This window comes from Temnothorax nylanderi, unplaced genomic scaffold (genome assembly GCF_030848795.1).
Source record: "Temnothorax nylanderi isolate EJ_2023f unplaced genomic scaffold, tnyl_v1.0 TNYL_tig0338_pilon, whole genome shotgun sequence".
NCBI lineage: Eukaryota > Metazoa > Arthropoda > Insecta > Hymenoptera > Formicidae > Temnothorax > Temnothorax nylanderi.
Window position 1 is genome coordinate 136,592 of NW_027249400.1, and position 20,088 is coordinate 156,679.

Sequence of the window (20,088 nt, forward strand, 5' to 3'; positions counted from 1 at the left end):
CCACCCCTGCTTATAGGGCGAAACGAGGTCTATCATTGTACGGTTTGGGGTTTCAACTTTCCAGGCGAAATGAGGTCCACCCCCACCACCTCCGCCTACATGTGTACTGTATATACACACACATATCAACAAATTACTTCTCTTAGTATTGACACAAGTTATTATATTTCTTAAACTTTTTTGTTTATAACTTTTTAATAAACGAGAGAAACCTTCGCGGTAAATATTTACCGTGTACTGCTTAGGATCATATGTACTGGCTAATGTAAACTTGCGTTGTTTACGTTTTTAAAACAAACACAGAAATTTTATTGCTCTTAGTAGGTGTTTGGTTTTCGAACGTAGTTAGTCACATTGTGTACATAATTTCACATTATGTATATCGACATTCATCCTCGTTCCAGAGGATTCCAGAGGATTCACCCAAAATTTTTTTTGTTTGTAATTATTAGTTACTTTAGTATCTATTGGTCGAAAAATTTTTTTACTACTTTTCCCAGGTTTCTCGCCAAAAATGCCTTCAAAAATTACTAAAATTTAGAGGACAAAGTTATCGTAATCATCCCCATATAATGCACATACATATTATAATTTATATTTTATAATATGTATATTACTCATTTCTTTCTTCTTGATCATTATAAATCATTATAAATATTTATCCCTGTTTTAAAATGGTTTCTCTATATTGAAAATTGCATATGAAAATTAATGTCACTGTGTGTTAAATATAAAACAAATTCAAACTTATTGGGTGTACAACTTAGTTCGGTCCGTTTTCAAAAGATGGCTCTAGGTGCTATAAATGGTTGACGGCGACAGCTGATTTTTGCTGTATCGTGAAGTGTCAACATCTGTCAACCAAATATTGTTTACAAGCCTTTGAGTTTTGCACAACAAGTTTAAATTTTACTGCGTTGAAAATGTCGAGTTTCGTTCCAAATAAGCACCATTTGCGGGAAGTTTTGATTTCCTCTTTCAATTGGAAGAAAAGTGCAGCTGAAGCGCATCGAATGCTTGTGGAAGTGTATGGTGAATCTGCACCATCGGATAAATCTTGCAGAGAATGGTTTCGACGATTTAAAAGTGGTGATTTTAGTGTTGAAGACAAAGAGCGTTCGGGTCAACCGAAAAAGTTTGAAGATGAAGAATTAAAAACATTACTCGATCAAGATTCGTGTCAAACGCAAGAAGAGCTCGCAAAAACATTGAAAGTTACTCAACAAGCTATTTCGAAACGACTCAAAGCCGCGGGATACATCCAAAAGCAAGGAAATTGGGTCCCATATGAATTGAAACCAAGAGATATCGAACGACGATTTTGCATGTCCGAAATGTTGCTTGAACGGTACAAAAAAAAGTCTTTTCTGCATCGAATCATTACCGGGGACGAAAAATGGATTCACTACGACAACCCGAAACCCAAAAAATCGTATGTAAAGCCCGGCCAACCGGGAACATCAACGCCGAAGCCGAATATCCATGGTGCCAAGGTAATGCTCTGTATTTGGTGGGATCAGAAGGGTGTGATCCACTATGAGCTGCTAAAACCTGGTCAAACCATCACGGGAGACTTCTGCAGGCAACAATTGATCCGTTTAAAGCGAGCTATAGCCGAAAAACGTCCAGAATATGTGACCAGATACAAATCCATAATCTTTCACCATGACAACGCTCGGCCTCATGTTGCTGTTCCGGTTAAAAACTATTTGGAAAATATCGGATGGGAAGTTCTGGCTCACCCGCCTTATAGCCCAGACCTTGCCCCTTCCGACTACCATTTGTTTCGATCGATGCAGAACGCTTTGACTGGAATACGCTTCACTTCAGAACAGGGTATCAAAAATTGGCTCGATTCATTCTTGGCTTCAAAAGATGAACGCTTCTTCCGCGACGGAATCCATGAATTGCCAGAAAGATGGGAAAAAGTAGTGGCTAGCGATGGACAGTACTTTGAATAAGGTATTAATTCATTTTATCGTTCAAATAAATGCGTTTTTCAAGCAAAAAAACGGACCGAATTAAGTTGTACACCCAATATATTAAAATTTTTTTTCTTATTGTAGATAATTTCCAAATTATATATTTATCCACTAAACCCACAAAAGTATCCCGCAAATAAAATTGAAATTGATTAATTGTATTAGTTTTTATTAAGGTGGTTCATGCATTTAAGTCATATGTACTTAGCCCGGAAAATGTGATATGAAATGAAAGGTTAACGTTCCTCGAGTGTGTCTGTAAAATTTCAGATTTTTTAACCGATTGGTTCCGGAGATATATGTCCGTAAACTTTGCCAATTTAACGCGGTGGGGGGACCCCTTATCCGAAAAACGAGGCTAAAGCGCTTATGCTGCAAAAATTGCAATACTTCAAAAATAGATGAACGAACCAAAAACTGACGAAACGATGCAATAAACATTTTGCAAGATACTGACGAAAGCCCGAGTTCATTGACCGAACCATATAATAATAAAACGTAATTTTCGATTGACTAAATCGACAACACGGAACTGATGGCTGGGCTCGAGCGGCACTAGCGGCAGCTTGGCAACGTCGCACGTGTCAGCTGATGAGTATAGCGCACGGAGAAATAGATTCTATCAATTTTTCGTTTCGTCTCGAAACGTCCCTTACGTCGAGGCTGCTCGCTCCAGCTCATATTTCACACTTGTATCGCTTGTACGTACAGGTTATGTAGATCGCGACGACGAAGACTGCTGACTCAGCTGACCGCAACGTTGCCGCGCTGCTGTTGTACATATATTCACAGGGCTCACAACTCTAGTAAAAGATGTGACTTTCGTCTCAATATTTTATTACGTAGAGGTCGTATAGCATTAAAGATGTCATAAATAATAAATCTAATTATATGCTAATTTTTACGGACAAAAATCACACTTATTTATCACTAATAAGAATAGTTGCCTATTTGACTTGCAAGTACTGCATGAACCACCTTAAGGAGGTTGGTTGACGTCCCGCTGCGGAGCAGGCGGCGCGGCAGAGGGAAAACAAAACATATAGGTTAGATTTTCGTCGCGTGAAATAAACGAATTTTAGCAAATAAATATGTGGAATGCATTCAATTGCTGTTTCTTAAGGTTTAAAAAGAGTTGTTTGTATAATTGAAACCCAAATACGTTATTATCCACTTTGAAATGTGGCAATAATAAATGTGGTCCTGTTTTATTTTTACAATTTCTTGATAACTATGTAGATAAATCATTTCAGTCTTCGAAAAAGTCCTTCCTAAATATGTAAAAAAATTTGCACCTATTTTCATTAAATTCTTATTTTTAATATACTTTCGAGAGTTACATTACAAGTTAGGTAATATTTTTGCTATGTCGCCCGTGTATAAGAGAGAGACAAGAGTATAACTTCCATAATTAATTACTCGACAACCATGCAGACAATTATCTTCAACTTTGGCATGGACGACAGATTCTCGTAGACGATTATCCTCCATAAATGTCAACTAATTCTTATCATATCGATTTAAACAGCCAATCTCCTTAAGAATTTTTTTACTTTTGAGAGTAAAATATTAGATTTTTGAAATAAATACAATGTTAAAAATGATTTTGTATTGTACTTTGGTAAAATTTCCATAATTTAGGAAATTTCTCGTATTATTCACTTGAAATAAGTTTCACTTTTAGAAGTAAATTTTTTTTTAAAATACAAAATGTTGGAAAAAGGAAGTACCAAATTTTAGAAGTATGTAGTACTTATGAACACAAACTGAAAAGTCTTAATAAATATTACTCCAAAAACCATTTATTTCCGAGTTATAAAGTATTCGATATATTTTCTGTTCGTTTCATGAATATGTATTGTATAACGTAGTTGCACGCGACAGCTCATCTTTCACGAGCTTCTAAGGTTGACGAATAATGAACATTGTCGAACTTTTGGAAAATATTCTTCTTCTATGTAGACAACAAATGTGGTTCATGCACGATAGTACCCCTGCGCATTTCCTCATGATTGTTAGACATTTGTTCAATTATCGTAAGTTACTACAGAAGTAACACTCGCGTAAACGTAGTAACATACACACACACACACACACACACACACACGCACACACACACACACACACACACACACACACACACTATCTGTCACGTACTACGTTTACGCGAGCGTTTTACTTCTGTAGTAACTTATACGATAATTCCTCCACGTAAACGGGGGTTCTGTAGTAACTTATGATAATTCATCCCGTGTAAACGAGTGAATTATCGTAAGTTACTACAGAAGTAACTTACAATAAATCACTCGTTTACGCGAAGTAAATTATCGTAAGTTACTACAAAATCCCGTTTACGCGAAGAAAAATCCTGTTTACGCGAAGGAATTATTGTAAGTTACTACAGAAGTAAAGCTCGCGTAAACGTAGTAACAGTTTGATAACTTTTACAAGACAGCATATACGTACGTGTACGATTTTGTGGATACACCTTCCTTCTTAAAGATCTCCTCGGCATCAGCTCTCTACGGTCAATACTAATATATATTTCACTATCTATAACAACGCGGCGACGGTCACGACTATCACACACTTATCCTTTTCTAGGTTATAACTGACTTACGTTTACGCAAGCGTTACTTCTGTAGTAACTTACGATAATTCACTCGTTTACACGGAATGAATTATCGTATAAGTTATTACAAAACCCCGTTTACGCGAAGGAATTATCGTAAGTTACTACAGGAGTAACGCTCGCGTAAACAATAGTATGACAGCGCGTTGAACCGGCTGAATGAACGCACTATCTGCACTGAGCGCAGAACGTACACGTACGTACAAACTGTCACGCACTGCGACAGTGCACGAGTGCACTGCAGTGCGTGCGGTCTGCACGAGCATCACTGCCCTCTCATGTCAAAAATAGGAAAGGTACAGACGTCATTTTTGTCCGACGACGACGACGTTTCTTAATTGTAAAATTTAACATTTCAGACTTTGCGTCACAATATCTCAGCTCGTAGGGCACGTAGCGAAAAAATAAAAACTTTTATTTATAAATCCATCCCAAGCTATCAATCAAGCCTACTTAGAACTTGATCCGTTCACTCGTTATTGAGATCTCAACATCTCGAATACTCGCAACTCGTCGCGTCGCGTAAATGAGTCACGGTCGGTCTCGCTCCGCGCGTACTTGGCGCGAGACACTACCGTGTCTCTTGATATTAAAAAATAAAAATTAGAGACGCAGTACACGCATTGATCGCACAAGTTATTTTATTGCAATATAATATTCGATTAAACCGCACATGTTTTAAAAGTACGGTAAGAGATTCAGGATAAGAAATTCAACCACCGCCCTTGTCTGTTACGCATATCTGAAATATACACCAGTTCGAACTGCTCGTGTGACACATTCACGTAAATAATCACAACACCACTCAACATATAGTGCGGACTTCGAGTAACAACTCAGTGAAACGCAAAATTTTATATGGCGTCAGGTTCAAAAGAAAAAAATTAGGAGGCATTACTTTCGTACCGATCCTCGTAGTATTTGGAAATTTTTTGTAGTTTTGTTAAAAAAGGTCCTTGTTAAAATTTTTGTGTAAAATAAAATCAACATACATGTGTAGATTTAACATATGCCTGCTATGTTAATTAAACTTAACAGATTTAAAATGTAAAATTATTAAAATAATTTATAAAATACGTTAAAGTAACACAATTTGGACGTATTTATTAAATGTGTTAAAATTTACAGAAGTGTTGATTTTACTCTATAACAGAAGTGGAAATAAAAATTTACAGAAAAAGAGTGTTGATTTTATCTTACAATCTTAACTTTAATATAAAAGTTATGTTAATTGTACACATAATTAACTTCAAATTACGATCAGAATTACATTTCCTTTCTGTTGAAATATTTTAACATAGTATCGGTGTTACCATTTAATACATCCATATTATGTTAAATTAACACAAAAATTTGAGTGGACCGTTTGGGACATGTGATTTATGTTATATTTAACACAAATTTTCCAACAGTGTTAATGTAGTAAGAGGATCTATGGTGTTCTATATAAAATAGAGGAGATGTAGGTAAAATAACTCCCTCAAGCAATAAATTGAGCTTACTTAAAAAAAAAACCATATTTGGATTCAAAATATTGTGAGGAATGTTCAGTAACATTAGTGTTAATTAAAAGTATTCAATAAGCAGCCCTTAAAGTTTCAAAGTCAATAACAGACGAAAAATTGTAGGTATGTGTGTGCATTTTGATCGTTTTACTTACACTGATAAAAATCAGTGCGAATTTACTAAGAAAATTTTTTTTTATTTTTTGGCGGCGGAAGTTAAAGCTACCACAGACATTTCTAAAAAAATTATGGACCTTTGATCGCGTATAAAGCTGAGTCAACCAAATCTTAAAGAATTATATATGAAATAAGAGTAGAAAAGACTAAAGAATATAATAGAATTAGAAATAACCTGATATCTCAAAATTTGCGGAAATTAGAGCAGCCACGGACATTTCTCAAAAAATTCAAAATTTTATAAAGAAAGAACCCCTTTACCGATCACCGCCAAATTCAATACCAACTTTCCTTTAATAATACTCTACATTTAAAAAAAAATTGAGCTCGATATCTCAAAATTTGCGGAAGTTAGAGCAACGGACATTTCTCAAAAAATTCAAAATTTTATAAAATATAAACCCTTTTACCGATCTCTCTCATCGCCAAATTCAATACCAACCTTCCTTTAATGATACTCTACATTAAAAAAAAAATTAAGTCCGATATCTTACAATTTGCAGAAGTTAGAGCAACCACGGACATGAAATCCGTACACACACATACACACAATACACACACACACACATACACACGCGCCCGCGCGCGCGCGATTATTTTTAACGCAATTTTTCGACGTTTTAGAACACTCTGAACATATTAGCATCAAAAACTCAAAAAACAATTTTTTCTTTGGTTTTTTCTACCCCTATTTTATACATAATTCTTTTAAATTTAGTTGATTAGACCCAACTTTATACGCGATCAAAGATTCATATACGAAGTTTACAAAAACAAAGCTTCCTCTATGAAGAAGCAAAACTATAGGATTCCAATGTAAATAACCAAAGTAATATATACGTAAAGCAATGACAACGCAGAGACACTAACTAACCCTACATTGAAAATATTTAACGATTATAATATTACACATTATATTGAGATGAAATAAAACACAGATACAAACAAACTCTACATTATGAGCTTATAATATTCAAACCATGTGACTCACACTGACCAATCACAAACATGTATGCCGCATATATCTATGCCGCATCTCTTATTATATTATAGGTCTCTAATTATAAGAGCGATTTATAAGAACGAGTTATAAAAGCGATAACGTTTGAAAAGTTGGTCTAGGTAAATCTTACCCATATTTCGGTTCCAGGCTTTAGGGTTTATTTCAAGACGTTTTTTAAAAACATTTTTAAGATTTTACCAAAAGACGTCTTAAAAGTATCTTCAAGACTTCTTAAAAAGACGTTTGAAAGTAGTCTTTTACATTTTTTGAAGCATATTTACGTTATCGATTGTAACATTTATCAATTAAAATATGTGACATGGTCTATTTAAATATAATATATATTCTAGATATAACATATATTCTAGATATAAAATTTTGTTTTTTTGTTGTTAATGTTATCCAAATTAAAATTTAAAAAAAGTATAGAAGTTCCAATAGTATACAATCTAAAATTGGTCATAATATCTTTTAATAATTTATTTTATTTGCAACATTCCGTGAAGTTTTTGTATTATTCATATTTATAACAACAATTACTACTGCATAAGTAACGTGCTATAAAAAATTAATGGCTAATGCATCAACCTTCAATTAACGTTGTGTAGAATGACCTCGAATGACTCAATTTTCAAAATATCGAATTTTTATAAAATATATTTTATACAAATAAATATTCTAAATTTATATTTTACCATTTAATTTAGCATGAAGTATTTATGCTAAATATAATATCTATTATGTTTTTTCAGTGTTTCTGAAATACTGTAAAATCCACTTTTAAAAAAGGCGTGTTAACTGAGTGAATTTCGTTTGTATCGAAAAATTGAAGTCTCTTTTCCGCGATGCCGATTGGTTATCTCGATGCGCTTACTTCATTTGCAGCTGTCATTGTATATTTTGACAGTTGTGTGTATCAAGAAGTTAATAGTGTAATAGTAATAGCATAATGTTAAAGCTAAATGGCGCGCGCGAAGCGCGCGCGTCTGTAATGTCTAGTAGCTAAAATCTGGCAATTCCAACGTTTTAATGATATTTGTTACATTACATTGCAACTTACAAAGTTGTAATTGTTATTATAACCGACATATTAGCAGGATAGGTGAAGAGACAAGACACAGCTTTAGCGTTTGACACAGCTTGGTTTCTGTATTTAGTAGAGCGAATGGTAAGATACTAAGCGACACGAAGTTTATCGCGCAGACACACGGGCCACACGACGGCGAGGTACGGTAATGAGGAGAGGTCTGAACACGCGAAGAAAACGTGGTGCGGCTTATATACGCGCGACTCCGAATAGCGCCATAGTCAAAATATGAATTGCTTACTAACACTCCCACTCAATTCATATTCCATTTATCATACAGTTTTCCATTTATTATTTATACAGGAAAGACATAATTTACATAAGTAAAAAACAAAAAAGTCATGCATTTATTTCATCCTTTATACCGCATTGATACATGAGATTAGCTAACTTTTGTTTACATAACGCTTTAGTAAGCGGATTAGCCAGTTGTTGGTTGATATATATATATATATATATATATATATGTCGGAGGCCAATCTCCTTCCATGATAAGCCGCCTAATCTTCTAGCAGGGAGCGAGTGTGGAGTAAAGAGCGCAGAGGAATGTTTCTTCGCAAATACTTTTTTTATTGCAACGTACTAAGATATTTTTACAAAGAAAACTCTCTTTAATTCACAACTGGATAACAGAACTTTAGGAAATGTTTAAGAAATAAAGAGACGTGAGCGATTCGTGTGAGACCGTCCAGTTGTTTTCCATTTCCTTGACTACCATCCCTCGACCATACGCTTCGCTAGAGCGATCCTCTTCTCGATCCGCTCTCGCCTCTGAACTCCGCCGCAAAAATCCAAACGCGCCATCACGGCCAACCTGACACGCGCACGTCCCGGGCGCTAGTCACTCTGAGTTTTCTTTGATGTAATCTGAAACAAAGCATCAAACAAGGACGTTTCTCCCACTTTAATCACTCGACCATCCTAATAAACTCTTTCAGAAACACATTTGCCAACTCAAATGTATCTACTACAGCTCCGCACCCTGTCAGGGGATTCAATACCATGTAGATCTCAAACAAGCCTGCAGCTTACGGCCAGCAACAGAATACGCTTTTACATTTATTGACTCACACTCTGCCTTTCTTGTCATATCACACTGCACTCATTGTAATTCCACACCACCGATAGGAGACCAACACCCATATAGAGTGCGGCAGGCCTAACAGCTTGCGACCAACACATGAGTATACAGTTTATACTTGTAGGCTTTTGCAGTGGTATTACGTATAAAGGAACGGACAATCGTTGTATCTTGAACATAAGATTTATTCAGAGAAACGAATATATATACCTTGTCCTGACTTGGGTCTTTACAATAATGCTCGAGGACTAAATAACGGAGAGAAATAAAAATGTCGTGATCGTGCGAGAACTGAACAGGACAGAACAACAAAAACTCTCTTCTAGTACTTTCTTGGACGTGTGCCTAGTGGCGATAAATGTGTATCTCGATCAACCATATCGATATCGCTCTTATCGGCATTATCGATTATTATTGACTGTTAGAAATTATTCCTAACACCCTCTCTTAATTTCTACCAGTCCAACACATATTTTAAATTTCAAATCCTTTGATATCAATAAAGCAATCTTAAACACAAATTTTTACAACCTTTCTTTCCTACTATTTACCTTATCTTAAGAACATATATTACTCCTTATCAGTGAACACAAATAAAACTAAAGATAAATCAAGACTACTTCAATTTCTTTATCCGACTAAAACATTCTTATGCGTATTAAATTTTATCTTTCCCAACGGTTTAGTGAATAAATCCGCGAGTTGCTTATCACTTTGACAGTATTCCACACTAGTTGTCCCTTTCTTTAATTCTTCATGAACAAAATGGTACTTCACGTCAATGTGCTTTGACCGTCGGTTAATAACTCCATTCTTTATAAGCTTAATAGCGCTTTGATTATCTACTTTTAGTCTTACGTTAACTGATTTACATAATAGTTCCTCAATTAAAGTCTTTAGATACATTATCTCCTTGGTGCACTCTGCCGCCGCAATGTACTCCGTCTCGGTGCTGAAAGTCGCTACCACTGGTTGTCTCCTGGAGCACCATCCGATTGGACCTCCGCAATATAGTATTATATATCCGCTCGTACTCTTCCTCGTATCTGGATCTCCGGCGTAGTCCGAATCGCAGTAAGCTACCATTTCTGTTTTGTCATGTTGGTCGTTGTACTGTATTCCTTGATTTTGTGTGCCGTTAAGATATCGAAACATTCGCTTTATTTCAGTTATCCTTCGTTTTGTGTAGTTATTCACATATCTGCTTCCGTGTCCAACTGCTTGTGCCAAATCCGGACGAGTTTTAGTTGATAAGTATAACAGACCTCCGATTGCTTCTCTGTACCGGTAGGCTGTTGTTTCAGATTCCTCTGGTTCTTCATTGCATTTAACTAGCGGAGTGTCGACTGATTTAGATTCGTCCATTTCGAATCTGCTCAACAGTTTTTCCGAGAAGTTTTTCTGCGTTAATTTTAGTTCTCCTTGGGATCGCTCAATCTCCATACCTAAGAAGCTCTTCGGATTTCAGTTAACTGTCGTTTCGAATTCCTTCTTCAATTTCTCGAGAAATCGATTGTGTTCATGTTCGTTTTTACTCAGCAAAACTCCATCGTCCACGTAAACTCCTAAAATGAGTGTCCTTTCCTTATTTACAAAAATGCATTGTTCTGACTTTAATGCTTTTAGACCCTCCTGTTTGAGAAAAGTTGAGAATCTTTCATTCCATTTTGATGGAGCTTGCTTCAAACCGTATAAGGCTCTCAGCAGCTTGCAAATCTTGTTCCCGTAGTTATAACCTTCTGGAGGATACATAAATACAGCCTCATCCAGTTTCCCGTATAAAAACGCCGTTTTTATGTCAAACGTAATTATGTGATAATCTTCTTTTGCTGATAATGCAAACAGGATTCTTAAGGACGACTTGTTTACTACAGGACTGAATGTATCTTCGTAATATATACCGTAGGTTTGTTCGAATCCTCTGACGACCAGTCTGGCTTTCTTCCTTCCGTCTTCTTTCGTCTTGAAAATCCATTTACTACTCAGAATCTTCTTTCCTTCTGCCTCCATACTATCCACTACTTTCCACGTATTATACTCCTTTAGAGACTTCTTTTCCATTTGTATTGCCTTTTTCCATTCTTCTTTCTCTGGACCAGTAACAGCTTGTTGAAAAGTCAAAAACATATAGTGTTGAGAATTGAATAAATGCGAGCTGAATATTCTCGAACTTCGACGAGACAGCAAGCATTATTCGAGAACGCTCGAAAGGCTCCAAACCGCGAGCGTTTGCTTCCCCCCTTTTTTTTGGGGTGTTTTGCGAGCAAACGGCTCGCAGGTGTCTATCGCGTGATCGCAAGTACCTCGGCCAATAGTCTGCGCGCTAGTCGATTTGGAGCCAGTCAGCGGATCTCGCGTCACCAAATTCCTCGCGGCCTAACGCGAAGCTCCGGCCGCGATCCCTTGCCTGCTCCGGCCGGGACGGGCAGTGAGCCGTCATAACTCGTACGCGATACATTGATCGACGTCGAGAACGCGGAGTAAAATAGCGAGTGCGAAATAGCGAGCGCGAAAGAGAAACGCGCATACAGTGTAAACCGCTTTTAATAAAGTTGACTGACTGTTATTTCTTGTACTTATTTTCTTGTACTCTCCACGGCGCGCAACGCGAAAACGTCGAGCGGTCCACTAACATTTAATGGTCCTTCGAGCCGGATCAGTGATAAAAGACCGGCATAGACAGTTCGATCGCCTCAACAGTGATCGCGTCGTGCTACTCCGAGATCGACATACCGTCGCGCCTACACGACTCGCTCAAAAAAGGAGTTCGCCGTTCGAACCGTTGTCCCGGTTCATCGGGTACTTCGCGATACGTGCCCTCGACTCCGTGGCTCACTCCGAACATTGAGCGCTCTGCACCCGTTCTCCTAAAGATTGGTGCCTTGTGATTTTGTGAAGTGCTTCGGAGGCTCCTGCGTGACCTCCAGCAAACGTATCGTGCTCCTTGCGATACGCATCCGCCGCCCGACGGCGCCCTGCGTTGCGACGTGCTATACGTCCCTGCCTCCCGCGAGTACCTGCTACTCGCCGCGGAGTCGCACCCCGAGACGTGCTATACGTCCCTGCCTCCCGCGAGTACCTGCTACTCGCCGCGGAGTCGCACCCCGAGACGTGCTATACGTCCCTGCCTCCCGCGAGTACCTGCTACTCGCCGCGGAGTCGCACACCGAGACGTGCCAGACGTCCCTGCCTCCCGCGAGTATCGCCCTGTTACTCGCCGCGGAGTCGCACACCGAGACGTGCCAGACGTCCCTGCCTCCCGCGAGTATCGCCCTGCTACTCGCCGCGGAGTCGCACACCGAGACGTGCCGGACGTCCCTGCCTCCCGCGAGTATCGCCCTGCTACTCGCCGCGGAGTCGCACACGAGCGTCTTCGCTCGACAAGAAGATTGACACGCAAGTGTCGGAAAGATTTCTACACAATCCAGACATCCGCTTGACATGTCTTCGGATCTCGAAAATCTACTCATTGCTCAAGGCGATACGATTGCTACGCTCACGCGATCGCTGACGAACTTTAAGAAGCTTGCCAAGGCTCAGGTCACCCTCCCCAAGACGAAAGGGAGACTGACGAACTTGGAAGCGCTCTGGGCGCAAACTCGAGCCCTTCATATCCAGATTCTGCAGACGGCTACGGCGGAGGAGAAGAAGTCGACCCCCTACTTTCAACAAGAGGAAATTCTCGCCGCCGAGGACGCCTACTTCAACGCAGTGGACCACCTACAAGAAGTCATCGGTAGATTAAGTAACGACGCCCCGAGCGCGCCGTATCGAGGTAACGAGTCTTCTTATCGCGACGCGCACTCCGGAGTGCCATTGAGGCCGCGTCGTTGATTAATAACATTCAAATTTCTGACGCGAACTACGAGGCAGCTTGGCAACTTCTTACCGACGAATACGACAACCGCAACGCGATTATTCACGCGCATATCCATTCGTTCGCCGACTTACCGAAAATGAAAAACGAGAACGTGACCGAGTTGAAAAAACTTCGCGATAGTGTGTCCGCATCTCTCGCCGCGTTAACGAATCTCGATCGTCCGGTCGATATGTGGGACGACCTCCTAGTTTATATTATCTCGCAAAAGTTCAGTCCGCGAACGCGAAATAAATGGCATCTTAAACGAGGCGACACGGATGCGTACCCTACGTATAAAGAGATTCATGACTTCATGACTCTTCGCATTCGCGGTCTCGCGGATTACCCTTCGCAATCCGAATCTGCGTCAAATGGTGCGCGCGGTAATAAAGCTCGTGCTTCGGTGAATACTGTTTCGCCCGTCAAATGCGTCCGTTGTTCCGGAAACCATGGTCTGGCAAAGTGTAATCAATTTCTACGTCTGTCGGTCGAGCAGCGTCGACTCGCCGCGCGACAGCATAAATGTTGCTTTAATTGTTTGAGAACCGAGCATTTTTTAAACAATTGTCCGAGTAAAGGACGGTGCAATCACTGCCACCAAGCTCACCATTCGCTGCTTCACCGCGAGGGTACGGAAGCTGGTACTAAATGTACGCTTTCCGCGATTAATCCGCCGTCCTCAGCTCCGTCAGCTGTGTCAGTCGCCGCTGCCTCCGAGTCACCGGCCGCGCCCTCAGCGTTCGTTCAAAACGTGCATGCTACTCGAGATTTTGTAAAGCCGCCGCCTCATGTACTTCTCGCCACCGCGTATGTTAGTTTAAGTACAATCGAGGGCCGCACATTTAAAGTACGTGCACTACTAGATCAAGGCTCGACATACAGTTTCATATCAGAATCTCTTTGTCAGACTATGCGAACCAGGCGTCATCGTGCCGCGTTGAAAATACATTGTTTTGGAGAAAAATTTAATGGAGTCGCGCGGTCGCAAGTTAATCTTACTCTCGCGCCCTGCGACAAACAGGGACCGATATTTCCCTTCTCGGGCTACGTATATCAGAGAATCACTTCTTATACCGCCTCTCAACAGAAGCCGGCCGCAATGTGGCCGCATCTACGCGATTTACCTTTAGCAGATCCTGATCCCTCATGTAATCACCCGATTCATGTATTAATCGGCGCGGATTTATACGGGTCTCTGCTACTCGACGGCCTACGTCAAGGCCCGGTCGGCACACCGACGGGCCAGCTTACAATTTTCGGATGGATCCTCTCCGGTCCCGTTGTCGGTCCGCTTCTGTCCTGAATTGCGTATCCTGCGAGGATACGAATTCCTTAATTCAAAGTTTTTAGGAGGACGAAAGTATCCCCTCTCGAACTCCTCTCACCGAAGAGGACGAACGTTGCGAGAGGCATTTTGCGACGACTCATTCTCGCGATTCACAGAGACGCTACATTGTGCGTTTGCCGTTTAAAGACGGCCCCCCTTGCGTCGGCGACACCTTTCGAAAGGCTTCCTTTCTGTACTCCAATATGGAGCGCCGACTCTCGCGGAAACCAGAAATCGCCGCGCAGTATCACGATTTTTTAAGGGAATACGAATCGATGGGGCACATGGAGGCGGTGCGGGCGGACGAGCGCCCCCCTTACCCCCCGATATACATCCCGCATCATTTTGTGTTACGCGAATCAAGTACAACGACCAAGTTACGCGTTGTGTTTAACGCCTCAAGCGCATCGACCGACAAAACCTCGCTCAATGACTTCCTAATGGCGGGACCTAAACTTCAACAAGACATCGCCGCGATAATCCTGCGCTGGCGACTTTTTCGGTACGTGTATATGGCTGACATTGCTAAAATGTTCCGACAAATACTCGTGCATCGGGATGACGCGGACTATCAACGAATTCTTTGGCGCCCTCCCGACAGTCTGTTGATTCGACTTTACCGCTTACTCACCGTGACCTACGGGCAAAAACCCTCGCCTTTTCTCGCACAGCGCTCCCTTCTCCAATTAGCTCGCGACGAAGGTAAAGACTTCCCCGACGCGGTCAATATAATCGAAGAGTCGACCTACGTCGATGATGTTCTTTTCGGAGCAGACGACCTTCTGTCACTGCTCGAAAAGCGCAAGCAACTCGTGGGCATAATGAATCGCGGATGTTTCCCCCTTCGAAAATGGGCCGCGAATTCAGCCGAAACTTTTGACGGATATTCCAGAGGACCAACGGGAATCCTCGGACTATCCGATCAATCACGATGACACGCTCAAGGTCCTCGGCCTGTCTTGGTCTCCGCGCGATGACTCGTTTCGTTTCGTAATTTCGCCATACGCCGTGACAGTTCATACTAAGCGCTCCGTTTTATCGTTTATTGCAAAGCTGTATGACCCCCTCGGCTGGGCGTCACCGATAGTCATCGCGGCCAAGATGTTGATGCAAGAGCTCTGGCTCCGTAAAATTGATTGGGATGCTCCCATCCCCGATGATCTTCTGCATCAGTGGATCAATTACGTTTCAGATTTGCCTAATATTAGCAAAATACGCATTCCTCGATGGACAGGGATGCGTCAAGATAAACTCGATGTTGAATTGCACGGCTTCGCGGACGCCTCCACTCGCGCTTACGCCGCGGTAGTTTTCCTCCGAATTGTGCATTCTCCCTCTAACATTCAAGTCATCCTCCTCGCGGCCAAAACGAAAGTCGCGCCATTGAAAACCGTTAGCGTTCCACGCTTGGAACTTAACGCCGTCGTTCTATTAATTCGATTGATAGAATGGGTAAGAAACACCACGGGCTTGATGCGAGCTCTCTTATTTGGATGGACTGATTCCCAAATCGTATTAGCTTGGCTTTTACAACATCCATCCCGATGGAATTCCTATGTCGCGAACCGCGTCTCCGAGGTGCAGACGCGCCTTCCGACCGTGCGTTGGCAACACGTTCGCTCCCAGGAAAATCCTGCCGACTGCGCTTCGCGCGGTTTTACTGCCGCCGATCTCGTCAATCATGAATTATGGTGGTCGGGGCCCCGGTGGCTTAGCTCGACCACGGCCTCGTGGCCGATCCCCCCGACTCCTATTGAAAAGGACATTTTACAAACGGTATCTTCCGAAGCGCGTAAAGCTACCGTTCATCTCGTCGATTCAGCTCCTGAGTGGGATCTGCCCACCTCCTGCTCGAGCTGGATCCGACTTCTTCGTATTACCGCGTACATTCGGCGTTTCGTTCGAAACTTAAAAAAATAAAGTCGCCTCTTCGGTGATCGTCAAGTCCCCCTTGACCGCAGAGGAGATCCACGAAGCCTCCGTCTTTTGGCTTCGATCGGCACAAGCGACTTGTTTTTCGGATGACTTGAAAGCTTTGAACGCTCACGCCGCTGTATCGCGATCAAGTTCCTTACGCTCTCTCCACCCCTTTATCGGGAAAGATAAATTAATCCGGCTTGGCGGGCGGCTCGAAAACTCCGCGCTGAGTTACAATGAGCGACACCCCGTCATACTTCCCAGACATCATATTGCCGAACTTTTGATCGATCAAGCACACCGACGCTCCCTCCATGGAGGGACTCAACTCACGCTTAGATGTCTCCGTCAAAATTATTGGTTAATTTCAGCGCGAAGCATGATCAAATCTCACATTCATAACCCTAAGAGCAAAAAGTCGACTTTAAGTCGACTTGAAGTCGACTTCTACCGAAACTGACTTGGCAGAGAAGTCGACATTTTTAAGGACGAAAGTCGACTTGAAGTCGACTTGAAGTCGGCGAATGTCGCAAAAACCACCGACTTAAAGTCGACTTCCCGTCATGATGAAAAGTCGACTTCCCGTCATGACGAAAAGTCGACTTCCCGCCAACTTTTAAAGTCGATAAAATAAACCGCCGCGTACGTCTGGAGGTCGATTGTGTATCTTGAAACGAGGTAAAAATAACAAAAGTTAACAGATTTTATTAGATTTTGATAAATAAAATCGTAGATACGCTAATGAATTTTCTCACTTTTGTAATTTTTACCTCATTATTTCAAGATACACAATCGACCCCTTGCTGGAGGGCTAAAACTGATGCATTTCGATTTTTTTTCATATATAAAATAATTTAATTATCTAAAAAACTGTATAATTACAATCCTAATGTTTTATTCTTAATTACAAAGGCGGCCATATCTGTGCCACTTCTGCGTGCGCGGATTCCGGCAGCCACTTCTGGTAAGCTGACAATAACAGAACTAAAATTAAAACATTCCAGCGTTAATCGCGAAACAATATGCAAAATTAGCTATATAAATATATATCATATTATTATCATAATGTTGTAAATATATAATAATATTGTTTTATATAATATATATATATTATTATAAATATATAATATCCACAGACTTTTATACTAGATCACTAATATCTATGGCCGCACTGCCGAAAAGCTGATGCGAGTGCAAGGTGCAAGTGTTAGTGAAGGGTGCGGCCATATTGAATTAACAATAAGTCACTATCGGGTGTTCAGTTGCTCATGATGTGCGTTTATCTGCATTCGTTATTACAGTACATACATAACGAAGCAGGTGAATGTTTTTGTGTTAAATATTGGTACATGTTATCAATAAGTTTGTAAGTCATGCCTTCGACGTGTAGCGTACTTGGATGCCGAAATCGAACCACTACTCCTGTAGTATTAAACCCTTTCTTTTGGACATTCTGTATATGCCAGACTATTGTATAGAAATCTTGTATAAAACCACTTGTATAGAATAGTAGTATAGCATATCTTGACTAAAATCAACATGGCGGCAAGCATCACGACCGAGATGTCTGTCAGCGGTCTAGTATTGTATAGAAGTCCATGATAATATCTAAATATTATTTTATAAATTAAAATCTCACATTTTTTATCCGAACCCCAGATTTCTAGCAGTTTGTGTTTGGACACGACTCCCTGCGACTGCAGCGTTTGTACTATTGCTTGAGTGCGTGGTATCAACCTGAAAAAATCGTATTGAATTGATGTAATCTATTCGATGAATCAACGTGAAATCGAAAGGAGATAGAATAACGATTTACCTGGCCCATGACTTGGTGATGCTCCCAGGTGTCGTCAGCAGCGACGGGACAAATCGTTTCAGCTTAGGGCACACTTGACCCTCCAAGAAGAAATACGCTAACCACTTGACACCGTCCACGGATGCTCTATATCCATCGATGGTAGTGCCCATTCGGCCTTTCCGAATGTACCAGACACGCGGCAAATGATCTTCCCGGTTCATTGATTATATCTATAAATATCTTTATAAATAAGTAGGAAAAACATTATAAAGCAACAATTGTGATAAAAATACCTTGGCGGTGGATCAACCAATGGTTCACTAAGATGGCATAGCATGGGCGAATTTCGGCAATCATTCGGGTTCTATCACCGTGACACCTCGCATGTACATCTTATTCGTTTCGTACACCTCTTTATAAACCACCTATTCCTGACTGATTTTCCGTAGAACGCACGAAGAATGCATGAACACAGGTTCCTTCATTTCTGGTGTTCTGAAAGATGATACAGAATGGAGAGGTCGCATTCAATAGGTCTTAATTATCGATGATAATTAATAACACACCATACCTAACCTGTAAGCATGTTTCCACTTGGCCTTTTCCTGATCCTCTTTTACCTCGTCGGGCAAAACCTTTCTCGCGACTTGATCCGCCATACCTGCAAGAACTATCTGGCGTCTTATCGTGTCCTGTCTCGCGGCACGTATTCCTCGCACTCGCGTAAACTCTGGTCCACTCTGGTCCTCCAGCCTCCTCGAGATTCGCCGCCATGCATATTGATGATGCATGACGCGCCGCTTGACTGTTTTCCGTCTTTTTATAAGTCGACTATTTAGAAGTCGACTTTCCGCCATTTTTAGAAGTCGACTATTTAGAAGTCGACTTTTAGTCGACTTTCCGCCATTTTTAGAAGTCGACTAGAAGTCGACTTATAAAAGTCGACTTGCCGTCGACTTTCCGTCAACTGTGCTCTTAGGGAAATGTGTTACATGCGTTCGACATTCCGCGAAAACTCCGACGCAACTAATGGGTGATCTCCCGAGTCCCCGAGTAAATCCTGCTCCTCCGTTCTCTCACACGGGCATAGATTACGCCGGACCTATGAACATTACCCCCGTTGTCGGTCGCGGTCAAAAGGGGAGCAAACACTACGTCGCGGTATTCGTTTGTCTCGCCACTAAGGCGATCCACCTCGAATGTGTGGAGGATTACTCCACCGATGGATTCCTCGCGGCATTTCAACGGTTTGTCAGTCGCCGCGGACTGCCATCGGACATGTATAGCGACAATGGCACGAATTTTGTGGGTGCTGACCGCGAGCTTCAACGCAGCTTCCGCGCGCTTGTGAACAACCCCTCCCTTAAGGAAATTCTCGCCAACGACGGTGTACGGTGGCATTTCGTGCCCCCTGCGGCACCACATTTCGGCGGGCTTTGGGAGGCTGGAGTGAAGAGCTTTAAGCATCATCTCAGGCGAGTCACCGGTGCTCGCACTCTGTCTCGCTCTGAATTCGGTACGCTTTTATGTAGGATAGAGGCTTGCTTGAACTCGCGACCGATCTCTCCACTTAGCGACGATCCGTCCGATTATACCGCTTTGACGCCTGGTCATTTCCTTATCGGCCGACCGCTCACGAGCGTACCGGAGGAATCCGTCCTCGAAATCAATGCGAATCGTTTGTCGCGATGGCAACACGTACAATTAATGCTCGAACAAA

At 41.4% G+C, this 20,088-nt stretch overlaps 2 protein-coding genes across 5 annotated transcripts in view; one reads left to right on the plus strand and one right to left on the minus strand.

Moving 5' to 3' along the window:
- The window catches only part of LOC139781434 (probable cytochrome P450 6a14), a 72,381-nt gene that overhangs the window by 10,705 nt on the left and 41,588 nt on the right, over positions 1 to 20,088 (plus strand). The gene's annotated exons all lie outside the window — the stretch shown is intronic.
- LOC139781436 (probable ATP-dependent RNA helicase DHX37) lies at positions 17,402 to 19,191 on the minus strand. Of its 3 annotated transcripts, none has more exons than XM_071720292.1 (5): positions 18,940 to 19,191; positions 18,662 to 18,863; positions 18,387 to 18,598; positions 18,210 to 18,307; positions 17,402 to 17,554 (listed from the first exon to the last, which is right to left on the minus strand). In XM_071720292.1, exons 3-5 carry the CDS (start codon positions 18,587 to 18,589, stop codon positions 17,475 to 17,477), a joined length of 381 nt encoding a protein of 126 aa, XP_071576393.1. In that variant the 5' UTR covers positions 18,590 to 18,598; positions 18,662 to 18,863; positions 18,940 to 19,191; the 3' UTR covers positions 17,402 to 17,474. The 3 variants fall into 3 exon arrangements, with proteins under 3 accessions (XP_071576393.1, XP_071576394.1, XP_071576395.1); XM_071720293.1 differs by having other exon boundaries at positions 17,402 to 17,539; positions 18,940 to 19,190; XM_071720294.1 differs by lacking the exon at positions 17,402 to 17,554 and adding an exon at positions 17,601 to 18,148 and having other exon boundaries at positions 18,940 to 19,182.